The sequence below is a fragment of the Astatotilapia calliptera genome, chromosome 9, assembly GCF_900246225.1.
Source record: "Astatotilapia calliptera chromosome 9, fAstCal1.2, whole genome shotgun sequence".
Taxonomy (NCBI): Eukaryota; Metazoa; Chordata; class Actinopteri; order Cichliformes; family Cichlidae; genus Astatotilapia; species Astatotilapia calliptera.
The window spans coordinates 16,405,613-16,432,243 of record NC_039310.1 but is presented as its reverse complement, the minus strand read 5'-3'; the positions used below and the strand labels follow the sequence as shown (position 1 = coordinate 16,432,243).

General features: G+C 43.4%; 2 protein-coding genes across 10 annotated transcripts in view; both read right to left on the bottom strand.

Moving 5' to 3' along the window:
- Nucleotides 1-253: 253 nt before the first annotated feature.
- On the bottom strand, nt 254-5,800 carry prdm14 (PR domain containing 14). The gene is made up of 9 exons (XM_026179490.1): nt 5,630-5,800; nt 4,145-4,830; nt 3,822-3,875; nt 3,551-3,711; nt 3,191-3,461; nt 2,906-3,108; nt 2,477-2,578; nt 1,398-1,617; nt 254-1,028 (listed from the first exon to the last, which is right to left on the bottom strand). The coding sequence occupies exons 2-9, from the start codon at nt 4,776-4,778 to the stop codon at nt 868-870; spliced, it is 1,806 nt and encodes a 601-aa protein (XP_026035275.1). The 5' UTR covers nt 4,779-4,830; nt 5,630-5,800; the 3' UTR covers nt 254-867.
- A 3,633-nt stretch (nt 5,801-9,433) lies between these two features.
- ncoa2 (nuclear receptor coactivator 2) overlaps nt 9,434-26,631 on the bottom strand; it is a 60,167-nt gene continuing 42,969 nt past the window's right edge. For 5 of the 9 annotated variants that reach the window (XM_026179483.1, XM_026179481.1, XM_026179485.1 and 2 more), the window contains 13 exons: nt 26,319-26,466; nt 24,387-25,731; nt 18,546-18,744; nt 18,232-18,432; nt 17,272-17,475; nt 15,369-15,498; nt 15,036-15,201; nt 14,622-14,918; nt 13,526-13,606; nt 12,858-13,332; nt 11,869-12,046; nt 11,344-11,548; nt 9,434-10,114 (listed from right to left, as the gene is read on the bottom strand). In XM_026179483.1, coding sequence (XP_026035268.1) covers nt 10,103-10,114; nt 11,344-11,548; nt 11,869-12,046; nt 12,858-13,332; nt 13,526-13,606; nt 14,622-14,918; nt 15,036-15,201; nt 15,369-15,498; nt 17,272-17,475; nt 18,232-18,432; nt 18,546-18,744; nt 24,387-25,731; nt 26,319-26,466 — 3,641 coding nt within the window. In that variant the 3' untranslated portion in view covers nt 9,434-10,102. The remainder of the gene's footprint in view (nt 10,115-11,343; nt 11,549-11,868; nt 12,047-12,857; nt 13,333-13,525; nt 13,607-14,621; nt 14,919-15,035; nt 15,202-15,368; nt 15,499-17,271; nt 17,476-18,231; nt 18,433-18,545; nt 18,745-24,386; nt 25,732-26,318; nt 26,467-26,631) is intronic. The other 4 variants (XM_026179488.1, XM_026179486.1, XM_026179489.1 and 1 more) reach the window with 4 other exon arrangements.

Here is a 26,631-nt window from a genome sequence, read left to right as displayed (position 1 = left end):
CGGCAGACTGTAAATGCATATGGAGTGACATGTGCCTGACTGGATGGATGCATGTCTGGAATTGGGAATGGAGATTGCATTAGGCATGTTGAGATGCAGTTATGTTAATTTACATAAAATAAAACTCTTGCTTCTTGGTTGTAATGGTAAATAACAACTGTTTAAAGGTTTTATTCATCATGAAAACATAAAAAACAAAAACAAAAAAAACCCTTTAAGACTATTAACAAGCCAGAGTGCACAGTGTGGGCAATGTTAATTTATTTTATTCGTTTTAGAAATACATTTTCTACATTCGGAAATAAACAAGAGCAAAAACACTCTTGTTGCATGCGCTGATTTTTGTTTTTTAGGTTAACCATGAAAAAGTGGACGCTCAAAGTGAACAAACGACGACTCTTGTAGTTGCTTTCTGGAAGCTTAACATTACAGTAAAAAACATTATCATACATTATAAATTAGGAGGGGGGGGGGTACATTTATACACAAATCGACTCAAATCTACAGCGATAAAATAGGTTTGCTTTTGAAGCGGTAGATGACGCAAGGAAATAATAATAATAATAATAACAATAATAGGCATTACAATGCATCAAAACTGTCCCGCACAACAATAGTAGAGAAGCTTTAAGCCATATGACAATACACAACATGTTCATATATAAACAGACGCGGACACAGTTGCCCAGCAGCTCAAATTATCCAGTTATTATCTACCTATTTAAATAGGCCTGTACAACAAATTTACCTTCATGTTTCACAGTCTCACCACAAACACTGCGTAAAGATTCTTCGCTGTGTTTGTGCTGTCTCAAATCATCTAGAATATATATCAGGATCAGTCATGTTTACAGAAGAAAGTGGAGTCTAGTTCCAGGGCCGATATTCTGGATTTAAAACTGTTAAGCCGCTGTAAGGAAAGTTTTGTCCGCTATTCTTCTGATGGTCCTTCAGCGGAAACAGGGACTCCTCCTGCAATCCTCTCTCCGGAGAAGACGGGAGAATGGTGCTGTCCAAGATTTGCCTTTCTGCGGGGAAGAAAAATACCAGAAAATATGTAGTTTAAAAAAAAAAGTATGCAACATTTTAGTTTGGCAGTTTGCAGTAGTTTTTTTTTTAAGGGCATTGCCAATGACAGCAGTCTGTAGCAAAGCTAATTAATATTTCAACTGTCTTAGGTTAATTTTATTATGGAATATTATTATTAATAATAATAATAATAATAATAATAGTACTGAACTTCTATTCCTCTTAATATTCGATTGCTTCAATTGCTCTACTGTAATGAAGCTTTAGACAGCACCCATAAAAACGTCTGAACCCATAAAATAAACACCTGATGCCATGCTGTTAGCCTAAAACACTTCCCATGCGGGTATTTTAAATCGAGCGCTTACTTTTGTGGCTTTTCATGTGGTATTTAAGCTCCTGCTCTTCTTGGAAAGACACTCCGCACAGCTCGCATGGATACGGCTTGTCTCTGGCGTGCGTCCGACGGACGTGGCTGTCGTGGGCGGCGTGGGAGGCGAAGGCCTTCCCGCAGTGCTTGCACTTGAAGGGCCTCTCACCGGAGTGCTGTCGGATGTGTGTGCGCAGAATGCTGGAGGCAGTGAAGGCCTGGGAGAGTGGAGTTTAAAACACTGGGTAAATAAGCGCAATTTCAGTTGTCAAGTTAAAGGCAAGATAAACGTTGTTTATTTTTTTTTATAAGCTAACAGTTACCTTTTTCACAGGAGCCAAAAAATATTTTTCAGAAAAAGTTTTGATTTTTGATTTTTTTTTAATGCTCCTTAACATTTCGTGAACACTTTTGTTAAAGGATTTTTTCCCCCTGTTTTTGTGGCATTTTTAGGGGCAGCCTAGTGCTCAAAGGCGGCAAAAACCTTTGGGCTCGTGCCACATTGCTAAAATAGTCGAAATAAAGGAGAAAGGGGAACAGCTTGAACAAAACGTCCACAGTCCGCATAAAAAGGGAAGGATATCGAGAACAAAAAAAACTTCTGCTCATTCCAGGGCCATAAAATAAAAGTATAATCTTGGCAGACAAAGGGGTGGGTGTACATCTGGCGATAATTAGCATGTAAGTGTCTATGCAGAGCGTGCCCTCCGCGAGGAACAATAAGGAGAGGCGCGTGCCAAATGCACCGTAACAGGAGGAAACCCGAAATGGTTTAAAGAGGAACGAGTAGAAAGCCTGCAGGTCTAATAGAAGCAGGTTGGGAAAAACCTCTCAGAGGACAGTGTCGTTATTGCTGGTAAAACAATTTATGTTTCTAAGATTTTCATTTTATTTTGTTTGTATATATTTATTTTTGGCAGCACACCCATGGCGTATTCAAACTATTCTGGCACCAGCAATTAAGTCGAATTCCAGGATTTATTCCTATTTTTCTTCAGCATCGAGCCAATTGTCAAACGGTCTCGTCTTTGTCAAGCCAAACGCATCTTTAGAAAGAATACAAAAAAAGCTTCTTACCTTATTGCAGTAGACACACTTGTACGGACGTTCACCCGAGTGCACGCGCATGTGTTTGTTGAGACTGGAGGACTGGGAGAAGCTTTTCCCACAAACCGAGCACTGCAGCAAATTCACATACACAAAGTGTCACTCGAATGCATTAAGCTCAAAATAAAGCTAAAAAGAACCTAACCTCATTTTGTGAATGGGTTTAAATACATTTCGGAGTTGTTTTCGCTTTTCAGAAACAAAACAAAATGCAAGTCTCATATAAATGTTATTATTTTTTTTTTTTTTACGTCCAATAAAAATCTGAAGGTCCCTGTGACGCAGTGTAGGAGCTGTTCTTTCAGCACCATCTAAAACTTTTCACAGACCACAACCATGTAAAGGGAGGTTTGTGTGGAAATCCCTCACAAAAGCAAGACGGATGCAGGGATGTTGTACCTTGTGAGGTCTGTGTTTCTCGTGGACGTGGAGGATGTGGATCCGTAATCTGTCCCTCTTCTCGAAAGATCTGTTGCAGAGGTGACACGGAAACTTCCTGTCCCCCTGATCCACGCAGCGGGTGTATTTCAGGTGTTTGTCTCTGTAGTATTTGTACGCAAAAACCTTCCCACATCTGTCACACTTGAAGCCTTCGCTTGAATCTGGGGAAAAACTTTTTTTTTTTTACAAAAACACTAAATATATGTATGATGATTAAAAAACTGAAGAAGATTAAATCCTGACCTTCAGAGGGAGGCACCGCGTTGCTGTCCTCTCTAGGGTCTTTCAGTGTGAGGGGGATCCCGAGGAACTGGATGTAGCAGTCTCCGTACCACACCAAAAGCTCCTGGCCTGGCGTGATCTCCTTGCAGGCCTCGTAAAATATCTGGCCCTGGACCTGCACGGCAACCAGGTTCTGCTCCTCGGGAAAGCGAGCGCACTTCACCAGAGACATCCAGTTACCAGATCCCCCTCTTCCGTCCACAAAGTGACTGAGGCGGCCGTTCTCAAACACCTGCAGGGTGTGTTAGAAGTATTAGAAGTATCGACAAAAAAAAATCTAGATAAAGACCAGTACTGTGAGGAGACAATTCACCACCCTACCTCCCACATCAAGGTGTTATCGTCGTATATTTTAATTTCGCTTGTGTTGACTAGTTTTCCTTGGAAAGGTCCAAAACGGGCGCCTTTAGGAATACTGCGTTTATCCGCAAAAACACCACAGCTCGAAGCGTTTCCCCAGGATGCCTGGAGAATGGTTAACCCTGCAGCACAGAGCCAAAGCGGTCTCAGATTTCATTACTCTATCATGCAATCAAGGACACACGTAAAGGTGATTCAAATAAATAAATAGATAAAAATGGTGGCTTCTTACCCTCTGGAAGTTCAAGAGTTTCTTTGTCCAGTGGGAAAATGTGTGAGTCAGAAACTAAAGAGAAAACAAACAAATGTGAACAAAATAGGGAGATAAAAAAGGTTTATCGTTACTATTTGAGCGGGAGTATTTGAGTAGTGTTTCATCTTTAACTGCATTACAAAGATTCTGATCGATGTGTTATATTCGGCTATAATAGTAGTGACAGGGAAACATTTATGTTTGGGGGATAGCGTGAAATCAAGGGCAGTTTTTATTATCGCACACCAAACAAAATGAAACGCCAGTCATTTTAATCCATAGTCCGTAATCTGAATTCTCACTTGAGTTTTCCGGCAGGGCCACTCCTGATATGGCGTGACCCACGCTACGCTCCTGGCTGCCGGAGTATCCGTAGAGCACCGTGAACAAGTCGTCCTCACTGAAGTTGTACGATGCGCCCTTTTTCTCTGTGGAATGGTCCGTGCTCCGGAGCCGAAGGAAGCTCTCCTTGGGCGGTGTGTTGGCGGATGTAGGAGCAGAAGAAGACCGTTCACTGGACGGGCTGCTGAAGTCTGAAGACAGCGGACCGGCGGCGTGTTCGGTCACCACAGCAGCCAGCTCCTCCGGTTTGGAGTAGAGTGGGTGTCCGGGCAACATCTGGCTCAGATACGGGATGCTGGAGGCGCTCAACATGTGTTCGTGGAGGACCGAGGCGTTGTGGCCGGCCTGGCCGAGAAAGGGAGTGGCCCCGCCGTGCAGGCTGAGCGGCAGGGAAGCCTGAGCGTCCGACACCAGACGACCGAGGGACTTGAGCGGGTGGAGAAGGTTGTGCGTACGCGGGAAGAAGTCCACATAGTGATGAGGGCCGGGGAGAGGAGCTGGGTAGAAGCCGCGGGCAGGACTGCCCTTCAGCATGCCGGCTGGATAGCTCTTCTCCTTCAGCATTACAGGGATGCTGGACAGGGACACCGACATGACAGCACAGGAGGTGAGGCAAAGGGTCAAATGGAGAAGATGATGTAGCCTTCTGTGGGGAAGAGAGATAGAAGCAAGTGGGAGCGTGGGTAGAGGGGAGGGGGTGTAGTCATAAAAGTTTAATGTAAGAAATCTAAAAAAGGAAACAGGACATCAAAAGAGGCCGAACCCACCAGAACTGATTATTTTAATGAACGTAAGACTTTACTTCGCTCTCCAGTTATGAGCATTTCTTCCAAATATTTTAAGATTTTTCCAAAGGTGTTAAGAAGCTTGGCAACCCTCTGGTTAAATGTGGAACTGATACAAACTGCAGATGATTATGGCTAAGAAATTGAAATCTACAACAGGTTCGCAGTGTTTTTCTTTTAAAATGAAAAGCAATGAAACTGTCGGCGACAGATGAAAATACTGCGCACATAAAGGGGGAAAGCAATCCGCAGTGAACTCGGACAGCCGATTTTGCATTATTTCCAGCTGAAGGGTCACACAAAAGCCACACATCAAATGTTCATCAGAGGCTTTTCAGATGACCCCACTGCATGATGGTGTGCTTTTTAGGAACAGTTTACCAGTCAGCCAGTAAATAGAGAGACAAATCAGGGTCATGACACTAATTAAAGAACCGCTGGCCAGAGCAGAGGTCAACATTAATGAAGCTTTTAATGACTTTTACAATCAGCCCGCTGTATGAAGGGAAATAGGGTCGCGATAGGAGTGCGTAATGCCCGCTGGGGGGGCTTTAAAATTACTTTTTTAAAGGTACAAACAAATATGAATCATGTGAAATGATGACTGAAATTAAAGCGGACCGCTACAAACATTTTGTGAACTTTAATAAAGAAGCTTACCTTCTGAAAACAATTAGAGGAGCTTCACGCGGGCGATGTGTCCGTCATGCCCACAGGCCAGAGTTTGATCAACCTCCCGTGCTGTAAAATCAAACACTGCAGACAAACGTTCAGATTCTGCCGGGAGCAGCCGAAACTTAAGAGAGGATGTGCTGCTCTGTGGTCATCTGAGGGCACCTATGCCGTATACAGCTATCTCCTTACTCCTATTGGCCAGGAGTCAGCTCAACCTCATGCATTTCAATGCCACCCACCCCATAGGAATAGATTTTCTCAGGGCCAACCCACCCCCGTGTTCTTTGCACTTCGGAGTCGGCTCTCTTTGCCACAGTGAGGCCGATTATGAGAACGAGCCTAAGATTTCAATTTGCTCACGAGGCGTGGAGTGGATTATCGTGCTTCACACTTAGACGCTAGAAATAAAGAAGAGATTTAAAAAAAAAATAGCGGGGAAATGACCAGGCATTTATTAGATCACTGCTCCGACCTTTATTGTATACAGAAAAAAAACTTAACCCAATCCCCATCAATACTTCAGTAAAGTGCAAATGTAAAGTTGTTTGCTTTTTTATAAAAGGTTTTTATTGCTAATTTTAAACAGGCAATTTTCTTGTGCTCTAGATCAGCGGAGCTTCTTGTGTTTTTTTGGAAAAATAAAACAAACATAAGAGGCCTACAGCTTCATAAAACCATTTAAAAAGCTCAGTTTTTACTGGCGAATGAAATATTTCATTCGAAACTTTTGGCGATTCGATGACTTGCGATCTTTTATATTAATAAAAAAAAGTCTACCAATTATATAACATTTACAATAGCTTATCATATACTGAAATATATTTGTTCAACTTTGTTATGTTTATGAAAAACTAAATAAAGATGTCACTAAGTAGCCAGCTAATAACTTTATGTTTCAGTTAGAAAAACAAAACCTGAACACTAATCTTCGTGCGCTGGGAAATGAAATAAGAGTCGCTCGATTAAATAATGCAATAACAGAATTCTTTATTTACAAGGCAAATAGCATCAGCGAAGCCATATTAGTTCACAACTTGCATAACTGTGGTTTTAACTTCTCTTGTATATCTAACTTTGCATAAAACGCTCACACACTAGGGGTACAATGATCGATGCGGGTATACAGTGTGACTCGTGAACAATGCAGAAAAAATATCTCGGGAGGAGGGGGGTAAAACACAACAGTAAGCTTTCTTCAGAAAGTCCATAGAGTATATTACATATTGCTTCGGTATCCCTATGTATCATCACCTTTGTCCATACAAACAGTGAGCGGAGGGCGAGGAGATGACCCAACACGGAACAGAGAGCAAAGGAGAACCGTGACCAAGTTCCCAGCAGCTGAGAAGAGTTGAACAATGATGCACCCATTCAATATTGTACACAAGTCATTATACAAATTTATACAGACAGCGGTGTAATGTACAAGAACGGACAAAATCTAAGGCATTATGCTAGGGTTTTTAGCATTTCAAGGTTGCATCTTAGCTCTAAGAAATTGGCAGACAATACAAAAGGGCATTTAAAGTTCTTCAAAACCATAAGTTACAGAGGAAAAAAATATTTTTGATTCATGGGTCCAAAGCCTGGATATCTGTGAGGGGCAAAAATCATTTATTTGCTCCTGTCCTCATTATAAGTGCTAAAAAGGAAAAAAAATGCACTGCTACCAACATGGCTTTAAGTCTTTTTAAAATCTTAACAATCTTTGGAAATTTTGCAAAGGGCTGTGATTCCTTTTTTAAAAATGGCTCAAAAGGCTGATTCTGCACGGCCGCATCTTTTTTTTTTTTTTCCTTGTACAATCAAAACAGCATCTATCAAAAAGGTGGGATCTCCTGTAGGTCTACGACAACAACTAGAACAACAAAAAAAGCACCTGCAGAACAACCAAAGCGTTAATGCAGGCTTCCTTTGTTCCACAGTTGAATTGCTACAGCTTCAAATTTCATACAGAAATTAAAAGTGGAAAAAACAAGGAAAAAGAAGCAACGATGGATAACGTCAGAAACACCGAGAAGAGCACGGTGTAACCGCACATGTTGTCCACACCTCAACGCACCACCAGTCACATCCTTAGGCCTTTATGGACAATACATTCAGAGTGATTCTCTTTCCTGTTTTATGATGTAACATTTACATCAGACCCTGTTGAGTGACATCATCATAAATTTCTTGTTTTTCCTGTGGGCCAAACCATGGTAACCATCAAATGGTTACTTAGAAAAAATAAATAAATAAAAAGAAAATGAGTAGAATTCAGAAATCCAATTGAAATGTGAAGATTATTTGGCTTGCTCAAAGTCTGTCCTGGGTTAAAATAGTCAATATAAAAAGTTTATTTTTTTTTTTGAGGAAAATCTTCTGAGGTTAGAGAAGATGACTCGCTTTAGATCTTGTGAAGGCCAAACCAACCCCCCCGTCTGGTGGGGCACAAGAACAAGCAGGTCATTACTGAACACTTTATAGGTGAACTAACTGCCTGAGGTCATAAAATATGGCTAAGTGTCTGTCAGAGCAGCTCTTGTGAAGCGTGCAGTCTTAACTCTGACCTCTGCTATAGAAGAACGGCTGGAGGCAGAGAGGGCATGTGTCAATATGGGGACCACAAACTAACTCCCTCTCCAGATCTCAGCCTATGCTGCATAATCTAATAGGAACGCTGTGTGTGTGTGCTGTGTATGTGTGTGTGTCTGTGGATGTAGACTTTCTTGGTACAAACTGCAATAAAAAACTGTGTTTAATACTGCATCCAAACGCAGAGGAAAAACGTGTCCTTTTTTCCCAGGAAACTGTACAAAAATTACAAAAAAAAACCAAACCAAAAAAAACCAAACCAAAAGATTCTCAAGTAATTGTTATTGCTTGTTTACAACACACAGAACAGTTTGCACCTAGCAGCTTGTATGAAGCATTTTTCCACTCCAGACAACATAGAAAGCACACTTTATCTTTTTTTTTTTTTTTTTTTTTTTTAGTGTATGGCTGTGTTGAATTGATTTTTTTCCTTCTTTTATTTATTTTTGTTGTGTTCTATGCTAAAGGCAGAGAAGCAAGCGATAATCTGTACACTGTATACACAGCACACCCATTTACAACCCTCCCTACCTCCCGCCCGCACCCCTGTCTGCACTGTACCAGAACTTTAAGAAGGTGAAGGTTCTCCCTCCACTTCCTCAAAAAACACACACACACACACACAACCCCTCCCCCCAAAACACTGCTCTGCTTCAGGAGGCAGTTGGGGACCAGGCTGAGAGACGTTAAGCCCCAGGGAATAAAATAAATAGGAAAGAAAACGATTTTACTTATTGTTATGTACAAACTCTGTAATTAATTTCAAACTATATTTGATTTTGACATCTTCTGAAACTACATGACCAAAGCAAAATCCACCATTCAGGTTAATAGAAGAATCTTCTCAGAAAGAATACAACCATTGCTGTTAAAATTATAAAAAGAAGTGCCTCTTTCACAATTTTAGAAATATTATTCTTCTTGCTACTAAGATAAAGAATAATCTACAATAATTAAAATGAATCTATACAGAAAATAAAACTTAATTTTATACACTATATAAACCTCTTTAATTAATCTAATCTTAGAATTCACCATTCAAACCAGTCTTCTGCAGTGTTTTCTTCCCCCCCACGTTCAGTTTCTCTCTCACTCTCTTTTCTAAACACCATATTTTTCACTCTACATCTTAAATTTTCACAACAACAAAAATACAAACAGAAACAAACAAATAGGAAAAATCTAAAAAAACAACAACAACAACAACAATAATAATAATTATAATAACAAAAACAATAAAATAAAGAACAGCAAAAAGGCAAAATCGGCTAAGTGTCTGAGCTCCATCCATAAGTGTGAACATAACTTGGGAGTATTTGCTGCCATTCGGAACTATGTGGAAATTTCTCCAACGATCCAGAGGTTGGGGGAGGGGGTGGAGAATAAAGGGGGCTCCGGGGGTAGAGAAGAGAAGAAATCAGTGTATGTGATCTTTCGAGATGAGATTGTAAATGGCCGCTGTCCACTGAGAGGAATACATTCATCTGAACAAAATCCACCCACTGCCGCCCCCTTAAGTCAGTGTACCCCACCAGGAGGCCTACAGTAAGTCACACTACGGTGAATGCAGGTGGACAGGCAGATTGACTGGCTCGTCACGAGGCTCTCCCTCCAGGAGGATTAGGCTTGTTGGGACAGATATCCGCGATCCTTCCCCAGCCAGTGTCTGAGTGGGATCCAGCTGGACAGACGGCAAACTTGAGCTGGGGAGGGGCGAGGGGTCGGGGGTCAGGGCACGGCCTGGCTGGTTCAAGGGGCAGTCGGTTGATTACGTGTTTTCTTTCTTTCTCTCTCTCTTTTTCTTTTTTAAATAATTAAAGGGCCGACGCGCTTCTTGAGCCAGGTTGATCACTGAGGTCCAGGTGAGTAGCTCCATGGGGGTCAACAGTATTTCTGCAGAGAAACGGCACACTGTAAGTCCCAACTAGAAAGGCAGTTACTGAATCCGCAATTCAACAGCAGCACATCTGACTGGTTAACTTGAACTTGCAGAACCTAAACTTGTTTGCAGAGCGGAGTGCATCGTCGGCTCAAAAACAAGTCGGTAAATCACAGATGCCTGCACTAATGGGCAAACAGTAAATAATTGAAATAATCTAAGTGCCAATATTTTTCTATAATCCTGCAAGGGAGATAAATCAAGTGACACGTATACTGGTGTGTTACAACAGTCTCAAGTGCAGACATCGAATGGCAGCCCCTTGGTTAAATATTCATGGCCCTTTATTGGCTTAAAAGCATCGCGGACAACAACAGTGCTTTCCATATACCAAGCTAACAATACCAGTGAGACAAAGGAAGAAGGATTAACTTGGACAACATTAAAACAATGATAAACACCAGCAACTAAGTGCTGCCAAAGTGAAAACATTTTCACATTTAGTGAGTGGGAGAAGTAGCTTATCTACATGCAAGTATGACTTCACCTCTCCTAATGACGTAGGGTCACTCTCCTGAATGTGTGTAAAGGCTGTGGCGATTTGACAGATCTGAGGCCTTAAGGAGTCAAGCTCTCCATGTTAAGCCAACCAGCTCGTGAGTCCACAGCTGACAGAGGCTGGTCTTTGATCGGCATACCCGTCTTTAGCCGTCTACAGTCTCAACGCTCCGGCTTGGAAGTGCACATTGCTAATTACATCACTGACCTCTAAGTTCAAGTTATGCAGCAGAACTACAGCAAGAAGAGTTACGTAAACAACTAAATTATTCACTAGCCTGCTGGTTCAGTAAGTGTACCCAAACACTCGGGGTCGTATGATAAGACAAACACTGATAGTAGAAGCCAGGAGTGGAGAGAAAAGCCTTTTAGTATTTCTTGGTCCCCTGATTACTGTGTAAAACTTTGTGGGGTCCATTCAGTTAACCTGGAACTGATTTCTACAGAGTACGACTGTAAAGAGATACCCTGAGGATATTACAGGAGCCCCTGAACACCTCTAATTCGGTCAGGCCAAGCCCGATGATGCCCGACTGTGAAAGGATGAGAAACACCAGTGGGTATTTCCTAAACCACTCAAGTTTCACCATTTTTGCTCTAACAATTAGAAAAAAAAATAAAAAAGCTTCCTAATGTTGTCTCATTTAAAGGACCAATGTATCTGGACTGGCCTGAAAGTATTTACCTGTTCTTGCCCCATGGAGGGCAAGCCAGGTGAGGGACCCGAGGCCATGGACGTGACACTCATTTGTCCGGCCATCTGGCCCATGCTGCTGGTTGCCATGTTGGAGGCCAGTGACGCGTTGTTGAGGTTTATGCCATTGCCGTTGTACATGTTGCTGTTATTCGGCTGGCTGAACTGCGGCGATGCCTGCTGCTGCGAGAACATACTGCGGAGGAGAGAGAAGTTGTGTAAGTAAACACAAAATCAATAATATGAATGCAGAAAGAAAAGTACGTGACAACACTCACTTTGGGGTGTGACCTGCTCGGTCAGCCAGAGAAATCTGGCAAGTTTTTCATCTTTAACAAGTGGTACAAACAACTCTATGGATAATGGATGTCAATACTCTCTATGGATATCAACAATGTTGTTGATAATCATGAATCTCCTCACGAGCCCTTCCTAAAAATAGCTACGCATATATTCATAGAACTCGAGTTGACAACATGAACTGATGCTGTAATGAGGTGCATCAGCCATCCTTACCTGTTGACTCCCATATTACCCTGCGGCCATCCATTCATGTCAGGGGAACCCTGGAAAGCAGCACTCTGCTGGCCCTGCTGCATCATTGGGGACTGTGTGTGGGCCATGCGGGGTGAAAGCAGAGGGCTCTGTGGTGTGCCGGGACCTCCAAATGTTCCATCTGCCTGTTGGCTCATACCTGTGGATCAAAAGAGGTCAGCCCGACTCAACCCACGGAGACTTGTTAATAAACCAATGCAATGGGTAAGGAAGTGTAGTCGACTCCATGCAAATGACACAAACATGCCACATAAAGACAAAACACTTTGACGAGCACCTCACGCGATAATAGCCCATTCCAGAATTATTAGCCAAAATTTATATTTCCGTCATGCATGTGACAAATAGAAGGCAGAGAACTAGAAAGAAAATGGATTGGGAGATAGGTCAGGAGGGAGAAAGGGGAGAGAGAGATGAAACTATTGCTCTGCAGGCACCCACAAGCCATAAATAAAAAGTTCTCTAACAAACCAGATTACCAAATTATATAGATCATACCCAGGCTGCATGTCAAGCTGTTAGACTGACAGGTACCAGAGATGATTCATGTCCTTACTGATCACAATATTTAGAGTTTGGCATCAGTGTGGAGCATGAAATAATGCTTTATTGTGCTTCTAGTGTCCCCTGGTGGAGCAAGAGTGAATAGCCAGGTCACCCTTTTTGGACAGCCACAAAATAATAAAGACATATGGCCACACTTACAGACAACTACTCACAAGTTATTCCGTTTTAAAGGGGAGAATATTAAGTATGATTTGCATGATGCAATGGAAGCTGATTATTCTAGTCATCAGTATATAAAGTTACAAATTGCATGATAGCAGCTACCAAAAAGCACATGAAGCAGCTCAGGTGGTCACATCAACACACACATACGAACACGAACACAGGCAGTAGGGTGAGGTGTAGGGTGAGGTGTGTGGTTGGCTGGGGTGGTGGAGCAGTACCTGAGTTGGGAAACTGAAAGGCACTGTGCTGCATTTGGGGGCTGAGTACGGCCCCGTACTGTCCGCCCATCATGTTTGTGTTTCCCATCATCATCTGTGAGGAGGAGGAGGGAGTGGAGGAAGAGGAGGAAGTGCCATGCAGGTGGAGGTTGGGGGTAAGAGAGGGCAGGCTGGGGGAGAGAGGAGAGGGGAAGGAGCTGGTAGGGGGAGGTGACGAAGCCAGGCTTGTACTGGTACCGTAGCTGGGCGGGTAGGGGAGCTGCTGGGGGTTGGCCTGGGGATTCCGAGGGTTACTCATGCCTCCGGCGGCCATGTTGGGAGGCAGGTTGAGGCCCTGAGCCCTCATGGCCATGCTCCTTTGCTGCTGGACCTGCTGGGCCTGTTGCACCTGCTGCTGCTGCTGCTGCCTCTGTCTCAGGTGATTACTCAGCAGCTCCCGCTGACGTTGTGCCAACATCTGAGCATTGATGGTTCCCTTCAAGTAAGAGAGGTGGTTTGAATATAAAAAACAAAACAAAAACCCCCACTAACAGCATCTACAAAAAGCAAGTCTACACAACACTGACATCATAGCCTTTAATTTACTGCAAGCTATTAAAGAGATGAACCCTACCTACAGTCACAACATGTCTGTGCAGGCGGCTCATGTAATGATAGTGGGCATATACCTGGTTTGGAGCATTAGTTCTAAGAGGTAGGTTCACATTTGACACACCGCTCATCTGAGTCATCATTGGTTGGCGATTCTGCTGGAAGAAAAAACAGAGGAAAATGGTTGTTACAGAGAGAAATATACACTTTTTAACCCTCTGTAGCTGACGGAGATGCTGTGTGTCTAAAAAAACAAAAACAAACAAACAAACAAACAAACAAACAAACAGGATTTTCAAGGAAAGCCCTCAAAGCACTAACACAAAACAAAACAAAAACAAGACACCTTTCCTATTGGTGGAAAAATACATCACATCAACCAATCACACACTTCTATGGCAACATGTGGTATTTGGTTGCTAAGGAAAAGGAGAAAAAAATGAAAGTAATGGCAAAAGAGAGCGATATAAATAGCAAGTTTCGAGACATTTAGCATGTTTGGATTCTACAGTTAGTGTGTAGTGTAGTCATGTTTTTGTTTGTGTGTGTCAAAACAATGAGGCCGCTCGTTGTGTGTCAATGAAGCCACTACTGAATATCAGAAATGGCCAAAAAGCCACCAAAGGCAGATTGAAATGTACACGCTATCTGCAGGTGGACAACAGGAGTCACACACCTCGAAGGTTTCATGCCTGTGTACAAATTTAGCAAACAACAATTTATATTTGCATTTCAAGTTATGAATATGATGCATTAAACATATTTGTGGTTTTCATAGTTTAAAAAAACAATTTCAACTTTATACTTAATTTTAAAAGTATAAAGTAAATTAAAAGTAGGAAAAAATGGCCAATTATATCCATGACCCTGGAGGGTTAAAACCCTTAAATAATCTAATTTTTATGAAGACACTGTTAATCAGGATTTGAAAATAACATAATCTATAGTTTTACATTAGAATTAGGCTAAAGTCCACTGGAAGCCTAATGCGTGGCAGGTAGATTTAAAAGTTCCTATGTTGTCATCGAAGCTGCTAAAATGTCACCCTCAAGGATAAAAACACAATTCCTGTCCGTGTGTTCTCGATCCTAAAGAGAGAGGTTATAGTAGAGTCAAGAATCAGTGAGCAAGAGTACTTCCAGCAGTGTCAGGACAGTCTAGATTCATGTGCACCTGCTGTGACTGAAGCCGGTGCTGGAGTTGCAGTCGTAGTGTGTTGGGCTGGTTGGGGACGACTCCAGTAGGCCTGAGTCCTGGCCGGGCCGGCATTCGCATCATTTGGAAACCTGGCCGTGGACCCATCTGGCCAGGCATCGGGTGGAAACCTGGCTCTTGCATGGGGCCACCAGGGTAGCCTCTCGGTGCCATGTGTGATGCTGGGGGACCGAACTGCTGGGTGTACATGGGGGGCTTCTGATCCAACATCACCGAGGGTTCCTGGGGGAACTGGTCTGGCTCCAGTGATTGGCTCTGAAACAGGCAGCCATATATTATTTAAAAAAATGCAGCACCACAAACAAAAATAATAAAACATCACTTAAAAACCAAGAATGTTATAATGTAGGTTTGGCAGGATGGAAATCCCACCTGTTCTACCATAGCAGGGATCCCCAGAGCACGATCGAGCTCCTCCAGGCCATCAAAGTCTTTTAGTGCGGTGTACAGCTGAGACATCAGAGCCCCCTCGTCCACTGCACTGCCATCACTTGAGCTGAGCCCTGTATTGCACAGCAGATCATCCTGGGGTGGAGCCCTGAGCGAAGAGGAGACAAACAAATATTTTAAAAACATTGTCTTGTATATGCCACAGCAAACATTTAGACCAACAGTTAAACTATTAAAAAATATAGAAGTCTGATGAGAATAAAAATGTTAACTGTGTAAAATTATGCCACTGAGCTACGCTGGTAATGAGCTTACCTGCTCTGGTTTACAAAAGCTGTCTGATCAATTGGCATCATGCTGTCTGGCCAGGGGGCCGTCTGGTTGGGTGGAGCCTGTTGTTGTGAGAAATGGTCACCAACCATTCCAATGTCTATATCTGGTTGGGCTAAATAGAGAAGAAAAAAAAAAAGATTGGCTAAATATTAGACAGTGAAGTACTTATGGGTCATGATGAATCAAGAGTGAATACTCTTTAAAATAAAGGAACGTGCAGGGTAGCAGATCTGAGTTAACGCCATGTGCTGCACTGTGGTTAACCACTAGATGGCAGCTTTTACAAGTATGACAAGTACACTCAACAAAAATATAAATGCAACACCTTTGTTACTGCTCCCATTCCCCATGGGATGGACGTAGAGACCTAAAATTCATTCCAGATACACAATATAACCATCCCTCCCAAACAGTGGTCACAAATCAGTCCAAATGTGTGGTAGTGGGCACATCTGCTATATTGAGATAATCCATCCCACCTCACAGGTGTGCCACATCAGGATGCTGATCTGACATCATGAGTAGTGCACAGGTGTACCTCAGACTGCCCACAACAAAAGGCCACCCTGGAATGTGCAGTTTTGTCTCACAGCAAAATGCCACAGATGCCACAAGCAATGAGGGAGCGTGCAATTGGCATGCTGACAGCAGGAATGTCAACCAGATCTGTCGCCCGTGCATTGAATGTTCATTTCTCAACCATAAGCCGTCTCCACAGGCGTTTCAGAGAATATGGCAGCACATCCAACCGGCCTCACAACCGCAGACCTCGTGTAACCACACCAGCCCAGGACCTCCACATCCAGCTGGTTCACCTCCAAGATCGTCTGAGACCAGCCACCCAGACAGCTGCTGGAACAATTGGTTTGCACAACCAAACAATTTCTGCACAAACTGTCAGAAACCGTCTCAGGGACGCTCAACTGCATGCCCGTCGTCCTCATCGGGGTCTTGACCTGACTCCAGCTCATCGCCGTAACAGACTTGTGTGGGCAAATGCTCACATTCGATGGCGTCTGGCACGTTGGAGAGGTGTGCGCTTCACGGATGAATCATGGTTCACATTGTTCAGGGCAGATGGCAGCTGAGAATGTCCCAGTTCTTGCATGGCCAGCATACTCACCGGACATGTCACCCATTGAGCATGTTCGGGATGTGCTTGACCGGCGTATACGACAGCGTGTACCAGTTCCCACGAATATCCAACAACCTCGCACAGCCATTGAAGTGGAGTGGACCAACATTCCACAGGCCACAATTGACAATCTGATAGACTCCATGCGACGATGTGTTGCACTGCATGAGGCAAATGGTGGTCACACCAGATACTGACCGGTTCTGGGTCCCCAGACCCCCAATAGCGCAAAAAACTGCACATTCCAGGGGGGCCTTTTGTTGTGGGCAGTCTGAGGTACACCTGTGCACTACTCATGATGTCAGATCAGCATCCTGATGTGGCACACCTGTGAGGTGGGATGGATTATCTCAATATGGCAGATGTGCCCACTACCACACATTTGGACTGATTTGTGACCACTGTTTGGGAGGGATGGTTATATTGTGTATCTGGAATGAATTTTAGGTCTCTACGTCCATCCCATGGGGAATGGGAGCAGTAACAAAGGTGTTGCGTTTATATTTTTGTTGAGTGTAGATATCTGCTAAGGAGTTTTAGATGGATCACACCTGACAACTCAGATCTAATTTCCACAAAGTACAAGTAATTTTGTTCTGGGTTTCTATACTGACATGCTGGAGAATCTGTTACTCTCTTAGGGGCTGGGAAATAGCTTTATTGCATTGCTCAGTCTGAAAACCAGCAGTGTGGTTCTTTCTGCATTTAAAACATTGTAATATGTATTTTTTTGGTACACAGCGCTCTTACTATTAGGCATAATTGGAGACTGCATCATCTGTCGGGGCCCTGGTTGGCTGTTGGGCCTCATGGGAGTACCACTGGGTCCCGTCCTGCCCTGTATGGCATTTTGATGGCCAGGGCCCGGCGCTCCTATAGGAGGTGCAGAAGCTGGGCCTACCCAGGCCTCCTGCTGCTGCATGCCTGGCCGTGGACCACTTGGAGCCATCAGTGCTGGGGGAACACACACACACGAAGATAAGAACCAATGAGAAAAATCTCAGGACAGATTTCAGTAGATGCCCGCTGCCCCCATGATGCTACATAAGGAGGAAAGACTAATATGTGGGAGTAGCAGTCAGAGAACTTTGTGCCAGTGTGGGTGATTGTTTCCTGTCACAGGAAGTGAGTCACAGTGCCATGGCATGATACGTTAAAGGGTGAGCGACACACACGAGGAACGAAGTCCTTCCTCAGAACTCAGGAGCAGCTCTAAGTGTTACCACAGTTATCTAGGAGAAGAAAAATACATTTCTGTCTCTACTTGTTTGGCTGTTGTGAGATTGAAAGGTGGAAATCACACTTCACAAAAACCTGTCAAAAACTGAAAAGAGATTCATTACAGACAGTCAATCTAAACTGAGGAAACACATTCAGCGCTATGTAATCTGAGAAACAATGATCTCAAGATTTAGCCTCCGAGCAAGACGGCCAATGTTTCAGGGTTTCCTTCATGCAGCTAAAGCCTGCTCAAATGTGATTTATCATTAGACTACAAAACTAAAACAAAGCTTCTGGTAGCTAAATACCTGCACAGTAACAAGATAAGCCACTCTTACAGACTGAATATTTTCATCCAGCAATCTGAGCATAAACAAGCATTTAAACATGGATTTAATTCATTTTTTTAGGATATAGTGAGGTGTGAAGGCAGTATCACACACATTCAGACAAATACAAGCTTCTGCAAATCATAACCATCACACCTACCTGCATTGACCATAGCAGCCTGGTTACCCATCATGCCATGGTTCCCCACCATGCCTTGCTGTTGCTGCATAACAGTGTATGGGCTTGTGGTCCTTATGGGGTACTGTAATGATGGCTGCTGGGGGGACATATTCACGTCCAGAGACACACTTCTAACAGACAAACCCCTTCCTGGCTGGCCTGGTCGAACACCACCAAAGTCTGAAGACAGGAATAAATGCAGCTTATTCCTGCATGCTCATTGGAGTATTTTATGAATATACAATGTGGTTAGTGCACTTTTTTCTGTTTTTCAAACAAAGAAAGGGACTCACTAGTGGGTCCCATGCCGGGCCCAAGGCCCCGGTGTTGCGGCTGTGCAGCCATGACAGGACTGCTCTCGGACATCTGCAGGATGTCATTGATGATATTCTGTTTGTCCATGGGACTGGGCAACGAAACAGGCCGCGGCTCACAGAAGAGCTGTGGCTGAGCGTTCTGCAGGTCATTCAGGATGTCATCCAGCTCCGATGACTAGAGGACAGATAGACAAGTGGGGGGAAAAAAGTGAATTAAATTTGCTGTTAAGGCTCCCATTAAGAAACCCTTCACTCATTCACCTGTAAATGCACAAATCTAAATTATTATTAAGCACATCTACCGAAAGCAAACTTCCACGAGGTGTCTTTCAGTGGGATTGGCCTTGTTTATAAAACAGGATAACTAGAAGAAAAAAAAATGGAGCACTTTACATCAAATCTAGGCCAGACTTCACTTTGACTTAGCTTCCCAGATTCTCATTCTACTTTGCGCTTGCTGAGTGGTTCTTTCAGGAGGTTTATTACAACTTCTCTACTTTTAAATCCAAAATTTTACTCCCACTGAACTAAGAAAACAACAAATACAGAAAACATGTGGCTACTTAAACTTTGTCCTGCCAAAGTAAAACAGTAGAGCAGATATAAGCAGCAGTCGGGCTAATGCCAACTGTTTGAACTCCTCTCTGCCTCCTTACTGTAAACAGCTGTACTGAGCCAACTCTTTGCAGCCTGAAGCTGCATTCATACACAGCTGGACTCTCTATACAATTTCTGTTTCATTTCTCCACACACACTCAAACACAAGGGCATGCTGTGGACCTGATCTTGAACAAAAGAACTGGAAGAACCACAAAAGAATAAACTTCTTAGTGTCCGTTTCACAACACTGGCATGGCGTGTATTTATCTTTCTGTCACAGATGCGGAGGACACAATAACAGGAACTCTTGAATAATGCAGCTCAGTAAAACATCTCGGCAACCCACACCCTTTAAAAAAAAAACAACAACTGTCAAAGCATTAATAAGCAACAACCAAAAAGAAACTACAATTTCACAAAAGTGATCCGGGCACTTTCTAGCGAGGCTTGAGGGACTTTGAGTAAATAAGTTGCACTAGCTGCAACTGTCCACCAGAGTGCAGCACATACAGAATCACTGAATCCCCTGATCATGACATACTGTACAGCAGGAAAGCAGCACACCAGCACTGTTTCAATGTTGTACTTGACAATGACATGTATTTGTTGGGCATGTAACTGCTGCTACAGATAGAAGGCTGCCAAATATGCCTGATAGAACAAATTATCTAGACGGCTCAAGGACTGCAGCCTCGTCTCGGTTATGCCCAAATGCACTTCTTATTTATTTATTTATTTTACATCTTGGAAGATTTTATTTAAATAGTATCTCAGTACAGCCGAATATAGACAGCCGCACATAGCTGATCACAGCTAGAAGCAGACAGGATATGTAGGAAAGCTAGAGAGAGTAACAGAGTGAGGGGTGGCGGTGGTGGTGGGAGAGAGAAAAGCCCTAATGAGGTCAGGAATGATGTAATGCTTCTGTACACTCTCAGTTTGCTCTCCTCCTCCTCCTCCTCTTCAATTCTCTCTCCTCCCATTTTCTATTCTCTCCACTTCTCCAGTTGCTTTTACCCTTAATGGGTCCCATTTCTATCAATTCATGTTACACTCCACTTTCAAATGCATGTCGGTGCATGTAATGCAATGTGAGCCCTCCTTTTCTGCATCTCTCACCATTTTACTGTATTTCATTTAAAACAAAATAATGAAAGAAATCAAAGATTTTAAAACCATAAAAAGGATCATTTTTCACTGCAGAGCTGATTTACATTTCCAGCAGCCTTTGTAGGACAAATACACAATATATATATGAAGTGGGACACATGGCTTGTTATAAGTTGAAGCCACATGTGAGTTATAAACAGCACTTGTATCATAAAAGGCATCAAAGTAAACTGCAAGTAAACTATTCCAGCGCTCCTGTATGAAAGGAGCACTGCAATTTTCAGGGAGTGTAGTAAGATCGTGATGTTTGACCTAACAACTTCTTTACTGAGTCTTTAAAAGGTCCAGCAGAAAAAAAAATTCCAAATGGCAACTACAAAAAGCACTACTTAAAAACTCTGTTATCTGTTGCAATAGTTGTATTCGAAACATTAGTTAACATACAATTTCAAAGCACGCTTTCAAAGTACTGGTATTTAGTAACGGACCAACACTGCGAGTGTGACATGCGAGTAATCTCCAACTCTTCCATTAAACGTCCAGTGCCCTAATGGTGATGTGGACTTCAAAAGGACACAGGAGCCCTCCAGAAGCCATGATATAGCGCATGAAATTTTATAGGAAAGGGAAGTGAGAAAGGCCAAGAAAAGCAGAAGTGGCACTGTCAAGTAAGGAAAAAGGAAAAAGTCACCCCAGAGTCATGCTGCTCTTTTGTTACCTAAATGTAAACAAGTGTTAAATAAAATAAAAGTCAGGACAACACATGGCTCCAACATTAATTGCAACACTTGCACAGACATCTGACATTTAACTGGGAGTACAAGTGAAGATTTTCTGCTTCTGCATTTGGTGCAGAAAAGTTATTTCAGTCATTCTGATTTACTTTTTTGAGTAAATCAGTTTTTTGAGACTAGCTTAATTCTAGCTTTTTAGAAGCAGAATTTAAACCAATTTTCTTTTTTTCCCCCCAGTTAGATCCAAAATTAGGTGTCGATTGATCAGCTAGTTCTTGAAGTTACATTGGTGGACGCAGGAAAAATAGGCAACGGAAAAAAACTTGGACTCACTTTGTGAAGAGCCAAAATGTGATAGCTCAAAGAAGCCACCAAAGGAAGTGAAGACTAGTCTGAGAGTTACTGTAAAAACTGGTGAAACCTGCATGCTGCCCCATGTCCGCTACTGAAAGCACCACTACTGGGGAATGTGGCCTAGTCTGACCACCTGTGGGCTTTTAACCCTGGGAAGAGAAGGCAGAAGGCAAGCTGGTGAAGGTACGTTAATACTCTGGGAATATTCAACTGAGAAACTTTAGATTCACGGATTGATGTGATATATTTTAAAATATATCACCTAGCTAAATATTACAGACCACAGAAACACCTTAATCCATGATGGGAGTGACCTCTTTCGGCTGGATAATGTTTGCATCATAAAAATTCCTCAAGAATGATTTAAGAACGATAGTGGTGAGTTCAAAGTTTTCACTTGGCCTCCAAATTTCACAGATCTCAATCACACTGAGCATCTGTGGAACATGCTGGAAAGAAGAACCTAACAACTTGAAGAAATAGATCTACTTTAAACTTCTTGGTGCCTGAAACTGAACCCAAAAGCACACACTCAGACATAATGTGAGTACCATGTCTCAACGGGGAACACGGTGCACCACAACAATGTAGGTGGTTTTGACGGTGTGGTCTATTGGTGTATATATGGTACAATAAGAAGTCAATTTTAGCTTCAGAGATAGTCTTAAGAAAACAGAAAATGTAAAGATAGTGAAGCAGGTAAGAGAGTGAGTCAGATACAGCCTATTACCTCATTGTCACCTAAACTTCTAATCTTATTTGGCAGATGTGACACAGCGAACATGTGACAAAGCCAGATGCTTTGGTCATGAGCAAGCACATGAAAAATGAAGTTAAAGATCGGATGAAGGAATAACAAACTGACTTCCTTAAATTAGGGATTAAAGAGCAGAGTCACTTTTACGGATTTAATATCAAAGATTATCATTGTCAGGGAAAATATCTGTTAACTGCCTCGTCAATCGCTAATAGTCGATCTGATCGGCAGTTTGGTACAAGTCTGAACCACCCCTGTTTTCAGCCATACTCATAACTCCATCAGAGCTCTGCTCTGATTTCTCATTTAGCTCTGCTCCAGCCATCAATAATTCAGCCCTCAACAATCATGAGGACGAGAAAGGCAGAGGAAGGGAAGGAGCGTCAGCGAGAAAATAGTGGGTGAGGTTAGTGGAGAGGAGGATGAGTGGACTCAAACTAGTACAGTCAGCTCTCACACATGGCCAAGCAGCAAGTCACCAGTAAGGAACAGAAGCCCACTCACACACATGTAAAGGCTCTAATGAAGCCTCAGCTTAGTGCACGTCTAACAAAATGCTCTTGTTCTAGTTAATGAGATCTGTTAAACTGGAATGTGTCACCACATTAAGTCGTGAGTGTGTTAACGTACTAAAGGCAAAAACCCAGAATTCCCTCATTTCAGCTGCACTTTAAATGTAGGGCAAACGAAATCCTTTTAAAATACAGTCTAACTGTGTTCCCTTGTATACTGGCCACTTCCACAAAATAAAACCCTTTGGCATTACACATTAAAACCTGGATTTCTCTCAATTTCTAATTCTCTTTATTGTTTCTTGCACGTTCTGCAAACACACCACTCCCTCTCCCCTCTATCTCCATGGTAGCAGAGAGGACATGCAGGAGCATATGGCTCATCATTTTCACTCTGCCTGCCGAGGCTGGCCTCTCCTGGGGGTATCTACACCTCTCTCCTCTCCCGTTCTTTGTTCAGTTTAACAGCGGCTCTTACTGTATTATCCAACCAATCACCTTTCCCTCTTCTTCACATTATGTACCCCAGCACACGAGCACATACTGTACATACACTGCGAGCGTGCATAGCTGCGTGACAGTCGGTGCCGCTGTCTCTCTGTGAATGGAGAAAAAAAACAAACAAAGCCTAAAATATATTAAAAAATAAATAATAATAATAAAAAAAGATTGATTTTTATAAATTCCCTTAAAACCCACTCTGACGCAGGTTATTCTTTTGTAGGCGGACATTTCAAATTGGACAATCAAACCAGGTTATCTGCACCCTGATCCACAGTAAGCACAGTTTGCACACAGATTACCTTTTTATAAAAAAAATGAACATGCACTTTGACAAAAAAATGTGACCTCTGTTCAGTGTTACTGACATTTAAATGGCATGCATGCAACCCAGACTACGTGACTGGTCGAAGAAGAGGAAGCTAATGATACAGAGACAGAAAAGAAAAGGAAGGGCATTTATGTAATTATATGTCATTTGTTGTAATTCTGCGGTTTAGCAGTGAAGAGTATGTGATAGAATGACACTTGCAGGCTTGCATAGGTGTTTAGTAGAGCGTGTCATGTGCAGGTTTCCTGTATGAAAGCTTGTGAGTGTCTGTGATGCCGGGTTTCTTTCCTGCATTAGGGCATCAGCAGGTTGTTCTAAACACTCTGCCTTGCTAGAACATCAGCTACAAAGAAATTTTGAGTTTCACCAGCAACACTCTGCCCGCTCACTTCCTTTGACTCCTTTCTCTCTTTCAGCGCCAGTCTTGACCTGAGCACGGTGCCAAACCTGAGGAATCTGGCCAAAAGCAACCAGGATCAAATGGCTGAAGAACCACAGGGGCTCCTTCCAAATGTCACAGTTGTTTGAAGCTGGCGGATAGATTCCCTCAGCTGCCAACACACAGGCAGTGAAAGGACCTGATGTGTTTATATACATTAATAAAGAGCATACACAATGAGTTCAGTGTATATGCTGGTCATTCGGAATGTATATATGCGCAACAAATATTGTTTGCCTTCTGCATTCCCTGACTGTTTGTACATTTAGCTGTAACATCCTGCATGGACGTGGCATCTGCTACCTAACCCAGATTCATGCAAAACAGAGAGAAGAGGCAAGTGGAGCAATAGAGGGCAGAAAACTTTTGCTTTTTGCAACAGGCTAAAGAGGTTACAGTTAGTTTTGGGGTAACTCTAGTCCTTTACTCATTTCAAAGAAGAAAAAGACAGGAAACAAGATTAACTCCGTTAAACTGACCTGTTCAGCGCGGTCGTATCCTGCATCTTGTTTCTCCGCCTTGACCTGCGGGTGTTTGCCCCCTTCGACTTTCACTTCCCCAGGCTCTAGCTTAGGGACCTTGTCCTTCATTACAGTGTCATCCTTATCCAGTAGGTAGCGTAGCAGGGCATTGTCCTTCTTCTTGGGGCTCAATGGCTCCTGCTTAGGAGTAATGTCTGCCGCAGAAGCAGCACTACCGGAACCCTGGGGTTGGTCTTGGCCCATCTCTTTGCCTGTAGCCTCTGCGGTGAGCTTAGCAAGATCCACGGGGGATGTACTGTTCTGAAGCAGTTGGTGGAGGATTTTATGTTTTTCTTTAAGGGACGTGGCGTGAGTGTTGCCACCCCGGACCCCTGTCCCAGCCTGGTCCTTGCCCTCAACTCCTGCACCAGGGGAAAGAGGAGTCTCCAGGGGTTCTGGCTTGGTGGTGAGCAGTTGCAGTAACTTGGTGTGGCCCTTGTTGTCATGTCCACGGCTGTGAGCATCATGGCCCTCGAGGGGTCCATCCCTCTCCTCCTTGGGCTCCACTAAGTTCCCCTCTGTTTGGGCCTGGGTGTGTCCCTGACTCATCTCTGAATGAGGTCCAAATGAGTCTCCTGAACCACCAATAGCACTGGTGGATCCTCCAAGTTTTGACATCAGATGAGCGTTTACCGCTGACCCTGGTGTGACCCCAGCTGGGGAGCCCATTTTCCGGTCTGGAGAACCTAGTGTATGTGTATGAGGGGGTCCATGCCCGTGTCCTACACCATGGCACTCACTAAGGGCCTGCAGAGCTGACAGAGAGCTGCTAGTATAGCTGTTAGCATGGGTGCTAGCCGTGCTACTTCCTGCACCTCCAGGCCCTCCACTGCACATCCCCACTGGTGAGGGTGAATGCAGACCCCCTGCTACACGAGGGCTGCTTGCACCCCCAGGACTCCCTCGGTGCCTGGGTGATAGCATAGAGTTCTGCGGAGGTGGATGGGGTCCTCCGGCTGGGCTTGGGCTGGCACGAGAGGGGCTATTCATCCTCCAGTTGGGGCCCTGCTGTGGTGGTTGCATGCTCCCATTGTGGTTGTGTGGCTGAGGACAGCCAAAGCGGTAGACCTGCATATGCCCCCCCATAGCCGTTGGTTCTCTGGGACCAGCAGGACCTGGGGGGGAGAAAGGCGTGCTGTTGCTGCTGATGGTAGTGTCCTGGCCCTGAGGCCCTGAACCTGGCAAGCTGCCTGGGGTTGGAGGAGTCATGGAGGGAGTGGAAGAGTTCATTGGTTTGGGAGCCATCCCTGTGGCCTGATTGCCAGGGCCCATGTCCTGACCCATTCCACATACTGTCTGCTCCCTGGATTTTAAAACACAAACACACACATTAGAAAAAAACAATACCAAAAGTTGTACATGGGAGTTAGAAATCTTAGAAAACTGGCTGCTTTAAACTGAAAAGGAACATTTCTGCATTTCTTCAAATACGCTTTTTACTATCATATGAATGCATGCACAATGAGATGCGCAGAAAATCAATAGGGTAAAGGGTAAATAATCTATACAGTATAAACTATACTGCAAGAAAAATGTCAATGTGCATGCCAAGGATGGGATATGACATGTAATAAAACTCTTCTGTTTGCCAACAATGAGACAAAGTATGAATACAAATACATGAATTTACCATGAGGAGGAAGTGAGAAAATATGTTTGTTTTGGTTTTTTTTCTGGTTTTGTTTCTCTTTGGGGGGGTGTAACATATCGCTGTCTGATTTTGACCAAGAACACTTGGAAGCACATATTTTGAAAACCGTGCCATCCTCACAATTTCCATGAAGCCAACAGGCAGTGCTGCAGGGAACTCACAGGACAAAACATGCTAGCAAGTTGATGCCTCGGGTTTATGTCAGTCTTTTTGACTCACGTGGAGCAGGTAGGACATACCTCTGTAGGATGTGCAGGGACATGTAGAGCTGAGGTTCGTTGGTGGCAGACGAGCGTACCAGTTTGCTCTTGGTGTGGGCTGAGACGATGGTTCCGTCAGAGAGGGAGAACCGATAGATGGGGCTGAACGCCTGGCCGTGTCGGAGCACTAGGCACACATGTACACACATTGATGGCAAAATAACACTTTTCATTTGACCATTTCCTTAATGTGGCTGCAGCCCCTCTTTAAACAACTGTTTCATGCTAATGCAGCCATCCCCAATGACTCTAATATCCAGAGCAAAAAAATTAAACACGATTGTCCTCATAG